Source organism: Platalea leucorodia, assembly GCF_965183815.1.
Source record: "Platalea leucorodia genome assembly, chromosome: 1".
Classification (NCBI taxonomy): Eukaryota; Metazoa; Chordata; class Aves; order Pelecaniformes; family Threskiornithidae; genus Platalea; species Platalea leucorodia.
Window position 1 is genome coordinate 128923649 of NC_138823.1, and position 15911 is coordinate 128939559.

At 36.4% G+C, this 15911-nt stretch overlaps 1 protein-coding gene across 2 annotated transcripts in view; it reads left to right on the plus strand.

The window, feature by feature from the left end:
• Positions 1–15911, plus strand: part of TBC1D5 (TBC1 domain family member 5) — a 321760-nt gene that overhangs the window by 178438 nt on the left and 127411 nt on the right. For both annotated transcript variants that reach the window (XM_082307468.1, XM_082307469.1), the window contains 4 exons: positions 5423–5525; positions 11750–11838; positions 13325–13375; positions 13465–13534. In XM_082307468.1, coding sequence (XP_082163594.1) covers positions 5423–5525; positions 11750–11838; positions 13325–13375; positions 13465–13534 — 313 coding nt within the window. The remainder of the gene's footprint in view (positions 1–5422; positions 5526–11749; positions 11839–13324; positions 13376–13464; positions 13535–15911) is intronic.

Here is a 15911-nt window from a genome sequence, read left to right on the forward strand (position 1 = left end):
AATATATACGTATCTAAACTGTAATTGGAGAATGAAAAGTTGTATGGAGGTTGTGTTGGATGTAAGACTGTTATTTAAAAATATATATATATATGCACAAAGTCCAGGCTCTCACAGTGAGTAATATTCACTAATATCAGTAACAGTGACTAAAGAAATTTCCATTTATGTGTTTATACAAAATAATGTCTACTTGAACCAAGAGCAGCATCCATTATGTGTCATCAATATCCAAATAAGTTAAGCAATGAAGGAGCAAAATTTATCAAAGTAACATGAATTTATTTGATAAACTACATGCATTTATATATACACTTGTTTGCTTAATCATAAAACATAGTGTTCATTTTATGTATACATATGTATCTGTTTGTTTGTAAACTATCATTAGTGTAAGAAGCAGTAAGTTCTACATTCCTTGGCTTTGGAATGTAAGTACCCTCTTTTTAATGTTGTCCTTTTCATTTCCGTTCTTGAAGTGAATTCCTGGAGTTACAATTTAAAAATTTGTCCTTAACTTACAATGCTTTTTATTAAAGGTTAAAATAATTTAGTATTGTATTCAGTTACCATAATCATCACCTTCTAGCTTCTCTTTGTTATTTAACAAATATTTTTATATTCTTTGTCATTGAGTTCAGTACTCCATTATCCAAGAGCATCAAGTAAATAATGCCGTAGAGAGTGATGCTAACTGCACACAGAGTAGCAAACCAGAGTGCCGTCTATCAAAGCAGTAAAAAGTTTACTCTATAATGTTTTTATTAGAATTCTCTGAAGTGTAGTAATAATAGATGGGAAAAGTGGGTAGAAATATGCTTTTAAAATTGGTATTGGTTTAAATTGTTTTAAATTTCAGAATTCTGTTACCTAAAGGGAACTGTGATAAAGTTTGTTCGTGTGTGTGTGTTTATATGCATTTTGTGAATCCTTCTCTCACCTAATAATTAGATTTGTAAAACATAGATTCTCACAACTGGGCTAATAATCCTTTAGAGTCTATGTATCTGAAGAATCCTAGGGCACAAATCATCTCTTCCTAAAGTAAATGTCTAGTATAGGTCTGATGAATCACACTGTAGAGAAGTATGTTTTTCTTCAGTAATTATAAAAGGCTTCCAGCTCACCTGGACCTAACTGAACTGTAGTCACCCAAAGTCAGGTGAGAGTAATCCAAGCTATAATGTCTAAATATAATTTTTTGCCTGTTGCATAAGAACTTCCAAGATTTACAAGGGAAGTAGGGAAGGATTTTGTTAAGTTAGTCCTAACTCATTAGTAATCAACATTTCTAATTAATCACCTGATTTATTTTTTACGGTAGTTGAGAGGTTCAGAATGGATTTTCTTTCAGCGGTCTAGAAACGTGTACTTTTGAGCTGGAACCAAACACCATCTCTTTCTATCTCAAGTGAGAAGCTTTTAAAAATGAAGGTGGGAAGGAGGGTAAGGGAGATTCACTGTAATGCAAGTAAAAGCCTTACTTTTACATGTAGGTAGCAGGACCAGCCAAGTTATGACTATAATACTGCATTCTATTATTCTACTAAGAAAAGAAGGTGTGTATGAACTAACACCATAGTAACTCATAACAGACTTAAAAATGCAAAGAGTAATTACTGTCATTCAAAAGATGTACCAAGGAACAATGCTGATTTATTTTGTGATGGTTAAGAAGGTAAGTGATACAGAAGAATTTTTTAAAATATTCTGCAGAAATGGAAATCAGCAGATTGGCATATGCAAGAGCATCTAGCTACCAGTCAAATCAAAATACCAGTCTACTTGCTGGCATCACCTTGTACATCTAGGATTGTAAATGGCTAGATTTGATTACCCTCGTTCTCTCTCTAGCATTTTAAGAAAAGAAAATGCTTAGGGAGCATTCCCAGTAGACGAATCAAGTGGATTTCTTTTCTTTTGTAGTAGTTTTTTTATATATTGGTCTACCTAGTTTCTGCTTCAGGAGTAACAATCACAGTTTAGGACAATGGAAGCTGTGTGAAGATGAGTAGTGGTGGATGGTGCTGTTTCAAACTCTCCATCTCCCAAATAACAAAAAAAACCCCACCCATAAAAAAGTTAGTGGAGAAGCCATTAGGCAGCTACATCCTTCCTAAGCATAAAGAAGAGACGTCAAAAAACAGCAGTCCATTGAGTATGAACACAGGAGACAAAAATCTAGTTTCTGTGTAAGAGGAGGGACTGCTGGAAGGGCGAGCTACCTTTATACACCAATTTACTCCTTTTCAAGAAAAAAATGAGCAATGGGTTGGCACGGTTATTATTATTCTTTACCAAACTGTTGCAAGAGCATCTTCCTTCTGGTTTAGTAGCTTTCCCCATTCTAGCTGAGTAACAGGACTGGGGAATGGCAGGGGATGGACTCTGTTCATGAAAGAAACGTTGGTCACTCCGCTGTGGTTAAGAGCCTCATTTCTGTCTGCCACCAAATTTATTTCATAAAGTATTTGTGCATCCTTTCATTTGGTTGCCAGCATAAGTTTCTTCTGTGTCAAAGTCTGGCTGCCTCTGGTGTAGGGGCCCCTAAATAGGCTAAAGGAATGTTTTAAAAGTGGTAACTTAACTTGTACTGCTCTTCACTTTCAGAAAGCAGGGACTTGAATGCACCATTGTTTAGTTGTAGCAGTGGTGGTAAAACAGTATAGCAAAATTCCCATGTCCTTATGCAGTCTTTCTCAGAAATGTAATTAAAAGTAATATTCTCGTGTTCTTGAAAAGTATTCTTACCTTGCCTGATTTGAGGATACTGTATTTCTAAAACAGTGCTTTAATCATAAAATGACATTCTCCATAAAAATCCATCCTGAACTGATAGGTCCCTCATGATCTCTTGTATTTACATTTACTACAATTAATACTTCAGCCAGCTTATTCCTGAGTTCGTTATTATCCTTTCTGTCACAATCCCTGGTATTATTAGATCCTCACAGATATCTCTGTGTATTTTTGAGTTTTCTTTGTTAGTCTTCTCTTCCTAAACTTCATAGGGCAGGCCTGAATAACAGTCCTTCAGAAATAATCTCTTCAAACCCCTAAATTATGTTGATTGCCATCTGCTGTAATGCACTTTTGGTCTCAGCTGTGTCCTTCCTTTACAGTAATATGATTAGTACAAGTGCATACAAGTTTCCAAATGTTGGTCTACCATTACCCCCACCAGGTGCCAGGAAAATGTTACACCCTTCATCCCAATGCCTTTCTCAGGACTTCAGCATTGCTGCGTTTAAGCCACGGTGTCTTCTCTGCCTTGGACCTTGATTCGGGTCCTTCACCCAAGGATTTCAAAGCACCTTTCTAGCCTTAATTAGTTATGTTTCTGTGCTTACCTGTCATCACCTCTATGAGATAACCACCGTAATTATTAACACTAATAGTTTTATCTGAAGTAATTTATTATAATTCCCTATATTGTTTCTCCATGACAGGCTTTACAACAGCCTTAATATAACTGGTCCAACATTGTAGCTCAGACTTGGGAAGCAGGAAAAACAAAATTTGCTTGAAGAAAACTTACCTGCAATCCATGTGATTTCATTTTAAAACTGACAATACTATAGCCTATATATATAGCCTGTATATATATATAGCCTGTATATATAGCCTGTATATAATACTATAGCAGTCTAGCCTGAGGCCTACTCTTGTTGTCTTTTTAAGTATTCTTCTGTTTTTCTTTGTCCAACTTTACTTTTTCCTTTCTTTTTTGTATTCTACCTTTCCAGATATTTTTTTATTTTATTTGTTATTGCTCCACATAGCTGGATGTGGATTGAGGTGGTTGCTTTATGAAATAGTTTTTGCCATCTAGTTACTTCTTCGTTAAGCATGAAAACACTTTTGTTTGTGCACTAATTCGTTAAAGTGCATCCTGCATAACCACTTTATCTCCTAGTTCCAACAGTCAGGGAGCAGGAAGCACAGGTGAGAGTTGCTTCAGAATAGTTACAGGTTGTAAATATTTACATTTTCCTGGATTATACGCAGATAACAGGATTTTCCCAGAGCATTTTTTTCCCTTATTCTCACACTGGTTCCACTTCATTCTATTTCACTTAAAGGATATTTGCCCAGCCAGAGTATCAAATGATTTCATAATTTTAAAGTTTATTTGAGACAGCTACTAAAGACAGTGAAATGCCTAATTATGTTGCATCACAAAAGATGCTAGTAAGATATACTGGAGCTTACTTAGAGCTCAGGAACTAGGATAATGGTTTTCATGTTGGTTGTGAGATATTTTAATAATCATGTCAGTAAAATGCTAAGCATTTTTCAAATGTTCATAAAATATTGAACCCTTGTGTGTATGCTGCTTCTAACATACTCTTCTTTCTTCCATTTTATTCTGGTTTAGAACGGGAAATTTTACAAACTTCTTTAACATATTGTAGCTCTTATTCTCTTCCTTTGCCCAACTTTTATCTTGAGAAAAATTAAGAGCAAGGCTAAGCTCTATTCATGAAACTGCAGGGCAGACCAATGATCCAGTTACAGTTGCCAACCTAACACAGATTAAAAAAATGGGAACATGTCATATAAAGTATGGTTTTTATCTATGGAGATTTGATCTTCAGTGCTTATTTTTCCAGTACCTGAATCAAATTAATCAATAGGTAACTGTTTGCAACAGTTTTAGTTTTAACTGACTTGTTTTTGTGTGGGGAGAAGTGTCTGCTTGGATTTTTTGATCACACTCCTTTTCTAAGTGTTCCTATCAAGTTTTAGATTCGTTGGTGAAGGACTGACAATCGGTGGAGCACAGTCTTGGAGTTAAGTTACTGCTGGGGTGCTGTGCCACCTGGGACCAGAACTGTCTTCTGAGCTGCTAGGTTTGGCAGTAAGAGCCTGTGTGCAGGAAGGAGAGGGCAGGTGTTCGCTTCAGTCATTGCCTCTCGTTCTGCCTCCTTTCATTCTGCTGCAACTCAACTTGTTTTCATGACATGGAGGAGGAAAGGAACTTGATCCTTTAGGCAGCTGGGAACATACTCTTATGGTACATCATTTTATTTGGATTAGATTCTCCAAGTCATTCATTTTCAGTGGATTGGCTGTGTGTAAGAAGTTGATGATTAAAACAATCTGCCGTTGTGTTTCATTCTTGCAGATCTCTAGTTTTCATACTGTTGAAAGGGATTACTTATGTAAAAATAACTGGTGATATCATCATACCTGTGTAGCGGACTGATGTATATTAAAGAACATGGTTCAGAATTTTGGTTGCAAAACAAATATAACAAGTCTTTAGAACTGTTCTTGTTCTAGCAGCACCCACAGTTAACAGAGTGCTGGGAAAGCAGACAAGGGGGATGCTGTCTTACCTAAAACCGTTTCTGTAAGACCAGCAACTGAGATTCTGTGCGCTGTATTGTTTACTTCCGCTGTATTTCTTCATTTTCAGCTTTCCTGAAATGCAGTATTTCCAGCAAGAGAATGTGAGAAAGATTCTTACAGATGTTCTGTTCTGCTATGCCAGAGAAAATGAGCAGTTGCTTTATAAACAGGTAATGAAAATACTGTACAGGTGGCATTCATTGACTCAACATCTTCTATACGGTTTGACAATAATGTAGTTCTGTTGTATCCGAAGTTGTATCGTAATGCTAAAGTAATCAAAGAGCTGCTTGTCAGCTGGATAGTAAGAAAAGTAAGCTCATTGAATAACATATGCTTTTTCCTCATAAGACAGTCCCTCAAATTGTTTTCTTCAAGGTTGCTAAGTTGTCTACCTTCAAATTTCTTAATAAACAACATCTTTTTCTTCAGTGTTGGTTAAGAAAGAAAAAGAAAAAGAAAGGTTTTCTGTATTTAGCTAAAGAAAGCAAGTATGCAGCAGGATTAAAAATGGTACTGAATAAACAAAAAACATAAATAGTGACTTCTGAAATTTAGGCAAAGTTACTATTTTAAGTTTTATGTAAAATTTTAAGTTCTTCCTCGAAGTGCTATAGCCATGCAGTACGTTAGCAAATAGATCCTTTATCTAAGCCTGTAGCATCCAAATACAATGCAGCTGGCAAATGCTTCTTGACTGAAGGATAAGGGTGCTACAAATACTACTTTTACAGTGTCACCTGAAGGAGAGCCTGCTCAAACCATTTTTGATAAAATGGTAAAGAAAGCCTTAAAGCTGCACTAACTATGCATCCATATGGGATGCAGGCTAAATTAATTTAACATTTGTTCAGAAGATTTTGAAGTGGGCATAAGCTTGATACTAAATTAATGTAGCAAGACCAATACGCAGAGTTATCGACATAAGTATATTTGTATTTGTTTCTCCAGGCTATTAACTGTAGAGTGAGTAGGGACTGACTGAGCGATACCCTGTGCCTGGACAAAGGATAAACTGTAGAGCAGCAAACTTCACATAGACAAAAAAATTTTATGTCAAAAAAACAGAGGTTCAGTAAACGTGAAGATTTTTAAAAGACACTGTATACTTTCAGGCATGGTCTGTGACCACCCTGTCCTCAAGCCAGGAAATTAGTGATGTTTCATGAAAAGACCAACACATATGAATAGAAGGAACAGTTACTTCTGCAGAACTGTCTTAAAGATTGTATCAAAAATCAAATATATAGTTATCAAACGTATCAAATCTCCATCAGCTGGTTATTTCTCATGTTTGACAGACTGTAAGCAAGAAATACTCTTGCATGATAAAAAGAAAAATTGAGATTTGTGAGCTGTATTTTGAAGGGCACTGCTAAAGAAAACACTTAAGCAGTATTCAGCCTCCCATTTCTAGTGAATATAGGCCAGAGTACTGATGATGGGAAGATGGAAGAACACATTCCAGCTAATTTAGTCTATCATTTATTGAACAAGAAGTATTATTTTACTCTTTGATATGACTTAAAAGGACTTAATTACCCTCTGCTCTTATTTAAAATCCTCTTGATTCCTTACCAAGAAATAATACCTTTCTACATAAGGATGGAATATTTAGCCAGATCAAATTTAAAAAAAAAAAAAAGCCCTGAGTTTCATCACAAGCTGTTAAAGCTATTATTTTCTACTAGGTGACACCCCGTTTAACATAGACCATATTGTTAATAGTTATGGGATTTTATTGAATTAATGAGACTGTTATCATGTAGTAGAATGTCTTGCTGAGTTAATTGAAACTGCAGAGATTATATAAATGGTATTAATGAACTTTGACTGCCTGATGCCTCAGCTTTAATAAAGACTGCTTGGTGGGCTAAATGAACATAGGCAGATAAAAGAACAGGTTCAATTTTGCGAGCCTACAGGCTGTTGACAAAGAAAACTTCTTTACCTCTGTTTTCAACTGGTGTGCATCAGTAATGCAGTAATTCCAGGAAGGGATTGCCAGAGGACTAAGGGGAAAGGTGAAGTGCAGAAAATGAAATAAATTTGGATCATGAAAAACTGTTGATTTAATCTCTCTGAAGTGTGTTCAGTATATTGCCCCAGTCTCATGGTGCTGTGCCAAGTCCACAAAATAGCAAATGATTGTGGTTTTCCTCTCTTGTTGTGTACATGTGTCACTTCTATTAGGAGCTTTTCTTTTTTCTTACCTCGTTTTCAAAGGGTGGTTTTGTTTGGTGGGTTGTTGGTTTTTTTTTTTTTTAATTAATGGTCCTATTAGATTATTAGTAACAATCCTGCTTTTTTGTCCCCGTGTCCCTCTCTTTTTAGATCTCTTTCATGTCCATCAGTACCCTCCTGTGAATTACCTAATAGGAAATAGAGTTTGTGGTGGCGACAGGATGTTTTTTTCCCTTCTTTTAGCAAATACCTATGTTGCAGTCAATCTTCCTGTCCTACTATTTTTATTGGTTCTGTTTTTACCATTGACTCAAGCCCCACTTCCCATAATAATTTCCACTACATCAAAGCCTAGCGTATTTTCTTGAAAATAATGAAGGATACCATTAATTCATCAATAACAGATCACCTTCAAGCTGCTCTCTCCACAGTGACCTGAATACAAAGCCCAAATTAAGGAGTTTGTCTTCATATTTAGTATCCATCATGGGACTGGTCCTGTTGTTCTCTATGAGAATTCCTCTGTCTCATTTGTATGACCACACAGAAAAGCTACATTTGCTATTAGACTTGTAACACTTGGCCAATAAATGAAAACTTATACTTCTGCCTGTCAACATCTGTACAGGACTCAATGTTTCTCTTTCAAAATATTTGGAAAAAGTTCTAGTTCCTTGACAATTTGCATCCTTATAAATGTAAATAAAGTGTATCTGAAGTTTACAACATTTTATTGAAACTATTACATAGCATCAGGATATAGTCTTACAAGAAGCAATCAATAATGTTTGTTTAATATGCATATATGCATGAAAGTTGTCTTTGTAGTACGGTTTGTGGGCTTTTGACCAGCGTGAAGTAACATTTTATTTGATGAGGAAAAAGATATTTCTGTCCCTAGTCAAATGGAGTAGAATGTTGTGAAGCTGTATTACAGATTTTAAAGACAGAATCCTCACTGGGATCGTTGAATTTTTAAATAGCAGCTGTAAATATAAAATCTAAAGAGAATAGTATATTGTACTTAAGAATATGTAAAAGTTACTCTTAACATTCTTCTGTAAGAGTGGTGCCAAAATTCTGGTCCTAGTTACACTGAAAACAAATAGTGACAATTAAGCTAAATCACTAGGCTAACTATTGTTCACTCATGATTTGATTGCCCTTAGAGAAGTCAATATAATTTTGAAATGCATTGATTCACTTTTCATTGTAGAAATGCTGTATTTCTGGTTTTCTTTCTAAACCATAGACTGTACTATGAAATCAATATTTTGTTGTAGCTGGGAAGTGTCATAAAATTATCTGAGCTCTGTCAACTTATTTATTAACACTAAAGAGTTTTAGTAAACTGCAGCATTGAAAAAATATGTGTATGCATATTACACTGGTGGCTTTTCTTGCCAAGCTAAAAATCTCTAAACATTTGAAGTACTCTTGTAACTGAAAGATCAGAGGTATGTTTTTGAAATCCTGATATTTCATCATCTGTTTGTTTTGTTTTTGTTGTATGTGGGCAGCCACATTATGATTCTACTTTATTATAAATTTGATATATTATTATGTTGGAAGAATGCATGATGTGCTTTTATCTTTTATAACTAATTCTTATTTTATATCCTCTTTCTTTTTCTTCAGCTTATATGTTTACAGCTTAGGTGGTAGTTTTATTAGATAGTCAAGTTTTTGTCATTTCGATTTCTCTTATTTCATGTTAGTATATCAGGGCGAATAAAAGATTAGACATGGAGCTGTTAATTAACTGAGGGCTGTGAGTATGTATGAAAGTACAACCCACATTATATACAGTTTATTTAGATATTTTTGCCACTTATATTTATTGTCTAATGCTGGATCTATCTCCCTGTCTCTCCTATTCCTTTCCCTTTTGGTATGACCATAAGACTTTCAGAAATGTAAAGTTGTCAGTTTGTAATCTAACCCATATTGTCGTGTTTGGGAATTTTACATCATCTCCTGAAATCAAGGGGCAACACTGGGTTTAATCTTTTTTTTTTCCTAACTGAGTTTCTATTTAGCCTTCATCTTTCAAAGTAGTCCCTAAAGGTTCAGAAATAGGAAGAGAAAGAAAAACTCCAAACTTCAGTAGTCTTGCTGTCTTTAGCTTTGCCCAGTCAACTGACTGCTATTGCTGCAACCTTACAGTTGAGGCTATAACAGACATCTCAGTCCTGAAGAAATCAAAATAAAATTTCCTGGGATTTCAGTTGATAGCACACAGAGAAATTTCCAGACCTCTCTTTTTTTTTTTTTCTTCAACACTGCTAGGTATTGGAATTTCCTCTTACGAACAGTTAAGATTCACTAACATGCATCCAAGCGCACTCAAAACAGATAATGATCTAGAGAGGGCTTCCACATCTACCTCTCTGCTCAGTTTGGACCACTTAAGGAAAATCCTCGTTATTTCCAATAAAAGTTAAAGGGTTTTAGTAGTTAATGGATCTGTTTGATACATATGATGCTGATAAGCTAACTCACTGGTATTGAATACTCCTCAAATGCTACATGGAATATCAAGTGATGTACCAGCAAAGCAGCAGGGTAGCTGCACAAGCATGTGACTCTTTCATTGCTCATGTCTGTCTATCACTGAAAGGGCTGGAAAATCAAGTGGAGAGGCTTCCTAGCTTGGAAATGCAAGCATAAGAGTAGAACAGCTCCTGTCTGAGGACCCATCATCTGACTCCCAGCAGCAGCCTGAAATGCCTATGAACTTGATGGGCCAGTCCCAGTGCTCTTTCTGCCAGTGAGATAGACAAGATGGTCTTCCTGGCACCCCTGTCTCCCCAGAGCATGCACCTGGAGCTGGGACTGAGGCTCCACTTGGTGAAGTAGTTGCACCTTTGAACTAGAGCACTGCTGGCAGCTCACTCCTCCTCCTGCAGCCAGGGCAAGGACTCCACCCAGAGCAAGACCCAGCAGGGGCAGCCTCGGTGCCTGGCACCAAGCCCTGGCTGTAGTTGGTGGTTTTGGGCTGAGGTCAGGAGTTCCCTCCCCTTGGAGTGATCCCTGTGTCCAGAGGCAGCCAGACAGGTCTCAACCCTTCATCTCGCATCCCAGCCATCACTGAAGGGCTCTCCTCACTTCTTTTGTATGGCTACACCCCAACCTGTAGCTTGCGCAGTTCCTGCCTGCTGTCCTAGTCCACCACTGGGAGCCCAACTCCCCTGACATAACCAAGTTCCCCAGTTATGATACCCCAAATCCTCCTTTTCCCTGATCTAATCTGATGGAAGGGGCTGAACATCTGCCGAGGATAAGGTTTCATTCTGCAGGCTGTAGTTTTACCTGCCAGTGCATTGCTGCTTGCCAACTGGATTGCTTGTTTCCTAAAGTGGTTGCTTCTGCTTCTGATAATAAATTGACAAGCCCCAGGTGAATCAAGGCAAATCAAGACTCCTGTTTTGTTCCTGGTGAGCTCCGGGTAAAAGCACCGATGGCTGGCCTGGGTGGCCCAGTGATGCTTCTAATGCTGGCCCAAGTCCTCAACTATCCACCAATTTTTTCTCTTCTGATCCTGTATGTTTCTATATTTTTTCTGTATCTTAATATACATTGCACATATAAGTAATAGTTTGTAATGGAACAGTACCAGGTCTTCTATGCATTGTGTTATAATGAGTTTATTTTTAATATTGACATAATGACTTTTTAAAAAAAAAAAAAAAAGATAGGCAAAAAAACCATTTTATTTCTCATGTCCGTAGGAACCTAAGTTTCATTTTCTGATTTCCCAAATAGCTGCCCTTGTCTCCTCTAAAGGCTACTGCTATGCTGGTTTTAGAACATTATCAAAAAATAATTTCAAATTTTTAATCTGTCCCTATTGCAGATCTTTGTACTGTGGATCATGATTGTAATTATCATAAATAAAATTTGTACTTATGAACATAGATCTTGGAGTAAACTGCCAGGTGCAGGGTTGACTACCATTGCCAATTTGTTGTCTGTTGTGTTAGAAAAAGGGAGAATAACTTGCTTCCATATTTTGTGGAAGAATAAACACTTGGATTTAATCAGAATTTAAGATAAAAGCCATTGATTCTGAAACCATTCTGTTAAGAATATAAATGTTCCTGCTTTTAGTTAGTTTGCACCTATTATTGCTGGCTGCCTGATGCTATGTATTATGAACTATTATGTGACTGGAAAACCTTACTCTCCTTTTGCTTCCTTTTATGTTTAGGGTATGCATGAACTTTTAGCTCCCATTGTCTTTATCCTGCATTGTGACCACCAAGCTTTTTCACATGCCAGTGAAGCTGCACAGCCAAGGTAAGCACTGTTTTTTATTTGCATAGTATTAAAAATCCATCGTCTTAAAAAAATAGATGAAGTTGGCTGGGCTGGAACTTATAAATATATGTTCCTTAATTCTTTGTTAATAATTAATAAATTGATAGCAGAAATAGTTGCATCCTCGTGCTGTTATGGGAACGTCCTTATTTCGTCTTCCCTACCACAGCTTCCAAAAGGGGGATTAAAGGTGTAGGTATTGGCCCCTTCACAGGTACTAGCCGGCGAAAAAAAGGGAAGACAAGAAACCTGAAGGGAAACCTTAATCAAAAAGCTTACATACTTACTGTTTCACCTCATTCTTATTGCGAGAAATAATTTATTTTTCTGTCATTTCAGAGAGGAGGCAGATTAGAGAACTACAGTCATAGAAAGGACATGTTACCAACTACCTTTCCTCATATCTTAAAAGACAAAAAAAAAACAATGTAGACAAATTGTTGTGATTGATATTTCTTTCATCACCTGCAATGTTGTAGCTGCAATATCTGACTGTCCTTTGACTTGGTAGTAACATTAAGTTTAGCTATTGATTCTCCATTTCACTCAGACTCTGTGTGTGTGCATGTAATCATACACATATGTATAAAATATTACATCACACATGATTGTCAACCAAATTCAGGTGCTTTTTTTCTTGCCCTATAAGTAAAGCTTTTTTTGGGGGGGAAAGAACCTAGTTGCCTTCTTGTATCACTTCTGATATTTAGGTCATTTCTTTTCATTTGCCTTTTTGCACTCTCTTGTGGAGTCCAGCAGTGAATAAAAGCCAATTTAGTTACGTGTACTATGTACTATAACCTCTGATAGCACCCCTCAACGTGATTGTCCAAAGGCAGTTAAGCATAAGGATGGAGATTATTTACAAGTGTGTGTTTTTATTCAATGTCTGTCCTTAGCTATCCTGAAATTACCTAGAAGATGATCTTCAGTGCTAAGTAACTTAAAATAACCATGTGATATGCACAGCATTCTGTTCCATCCCCACTGAAGAAGTAGAGCTAAGCAGCGAAGTAGATGGAAAAGAGGTGCTGTCACTGATTAATTGCTGTTAAAGTACAATAAAAATACAGGCTATTAAAACAAAATAAATTAATGTTTTGATACTGCATATTTGACCAGTAACCATATTTTTTTTGTTTGGGACAGTGATAGATTGTGCAGCAATCAATTATTCTAGATCAAGCATATTCAAATAATACATTGTGACATTCAGTAATTTGTTATTTGGAATAATTAGATGGTTACTTCATTGTAGTGCAGACAAGGCAGCTAATTTGTTTTTGATCTTTATAAAAAGGGAAGACTTCATTTGTTCAATGGAATTGCTCTTTTTAATTAAAAAGGCTAGTTTTCTCATTTGCACTTTATATGAAAGTTGGCTTATAAATACATAATAGTACATGCAGAATGCTGACCAAAAATAAACATTCACATTTGGATTGTTCACTGTTGCCTTTTTCAGTGAGGAAATGAAAGTTCTTTTGAATCCCGAATATCTGGAACATGATGCCTAGTAAGTTTTAACAACTTCCTTTACATTTAACTTGTTCTTACTTGTAATACATTATTTAACACCAAGTTTCTGGGTTTTTCCCCCTTCAGTGCAATGTTCACACGTCTTATGAAAACTGCAGAACATTGGTTTTCAACTTTTGAACATGACAGTCAGAAGGTAAATATTGCTCTAAAATGTTGTACGAACACAGATTCTCCTATGTATGAGTGATGTTCTTGTGTAGCATTCAAAAGAAGGCCTGTCATAGGCACATCTATGTGCCCAAACCCTGTGCAAACGTCATCTTAAATAAATACGTATAGGCAGTGTTTAACGTATTGAGACTTGAATTGTTTTAAACTGTTTACAATATAAACAATTTACTGTGAAAGCAAAACTTTGATCATAGTCCATCATGGATCAGGGTGCATCTTTCTCTGACTTCATCATTACATTTCCTTCCTTTTTTTTTCTTTTTGACCTCAGGATATTCAAACAGAAGGAACATCTGTGCCCTCAGATCTCATGTGTACCTATACAGGTGCAATAGTAGGTTGCTTCTTTTCATGGAAAAGCTTTTTCTGTGTTCTGAGTTTAGTTCTACAGAACGTTTCTTTGCAGGGACCATCTAGGGACCATCTAGACCTTGCCTGTAACCGTTTTTCATGCATGGCATGAGAGACAATTCCCTCTGTCCATTTTGCCTCAGTCAGTTGCTCAAGATTTCCTTTGAATACTTTTTTCCTGTCTCTTTGTTTACATTTCTCTTTTTTTAATTCTGAAAAATGATTTGTGTGGCGTGTATGTAGAAGGCTCTAGCAAAACATAGCCATATTACAGGTATTGACAAGACTTTCAGTGTGTTCTATCCTAAAAGAGTTGTCCTCCAGACTTAGTTCCAGCTTGATTCATTTCAGCATTTTCACAGAGACCATGAGTTGAGTATCTAGAGTTAACAAAAAATTAATAATTTGGTTTGTTTTGGATGTCTACGTGTGCGCACCAAAACGTATATTTGCAAACTGTAATTAGGGAGTACTAGTTTGAGAGGTGGTTTTGCCTGTCTGTTGAAGAAAAAGATGTTCACCCAAGACTCACATAAAAGGTTCTATTTTCTTTAAATGTTTAAATGTATCTGTGTATATATTTTATTAGACACGGAGCATTGGTATCTTGGCCTAAGCTATCTACAGTTATAAATTACTGTTTGGATTTGGGTTTTTACATAATTCTCAGTAACTAAGGATAAAGTATATGAGATACAAATTTTATGAACTTATTACAGAGTCACTTTTATTCCAACAACAAAGACATGATTCTCTGAGTGTAGCTGTTCAGAATTCAGTGTATTCAAATGTATTTGTTCCAATTTCTGTGACAGAGGTGGTAAAGTCTGGGGCTGAATTTTATTCGGGAAATAACTAGGTCTGCTAACAGTTTTACAGTGCTTGGGTAGAAGGTGAAAGTTTACATTGCCCTTTCCAGTCCTTTCGTGGCATAAAAAATTAACAATGCAAAGCGCATGGATTAATATCTAGTTGTTTGTTCTTGTTCTTTGCAAACATGTATAATCTTTAATAATCCTTTCTTGTACGTATGCCTTTTACAATCATGACTTTGAGGGTTGGCTACATAATAAAGTCTGAATCTTCACAAAGGAAGCAATGAAAGCATGTGCTCTGAGAGACATGTTACATTTTATAGCCTCTAACAGTTGGTTCCATTACTCCCAATTGCCATTAGAGGAGCTTCTCCAGCTACTCCATTCCCTAGTGGTTAATGAGAGAAATCTGTCCACGGTTTATACTTGTACTATGTCCTAGCCTTTCCTTACTGCTGTAGCATTTGTTTCCTAAATGCATGAATATATAAATTGTATTAGTATCGACTGCCAGCCATTCCAGTTCATGTTGTGGTAGGTAATGTTTTGTGGCAGGATTTGGTGACTCTGTTCCTAATGCTTGATCTGAATTTTTCATCTGCATTTCACTGATATCCATGTTTAAACTGTTCTTAGAGTTGAACCTGATGCTCTCCTGTAAACAGTATTGCGCATCTCTGAGCCATCTCTTTTTGTCTTTTTATTGTGAACCGCATCCCTTTGTGATTGATCATTTATATTTTGTGTTAGCAGTAGATGACTAAACCCATGCACTCAAATGCTTTCCAAGACTTAGAAGCTCACAAAAAGAAAATGGATGTTTTGTCTCATGAGGCAATTTAATATATAGTGAGTATGAGCAGGGGCACAGTATCATGTTGTCCACTTGGCTCCTATGCTTTAGGCACAGGCACTGTGAGTCATTTCTAGTTAAACATTTTGGCGGCTTGGTTGTATTAGATTTTTTGAGCAGCTTTCTGTTTGGGCTATTTCTTTCACACCAGCTGATGTGATTTTTTGGAGCAATTTCAACTGACTAAGTGTATTCTCATTTTCTCAACCAAGTTGCGTGAGAGGAGACAACAGATGTACCATATGCACTCTAGTCATCCACTGAGCTTCTTGGTGGAGTGCACCAAATCAGGAGGCGTGGACAGTCAAGGCATTGATTAT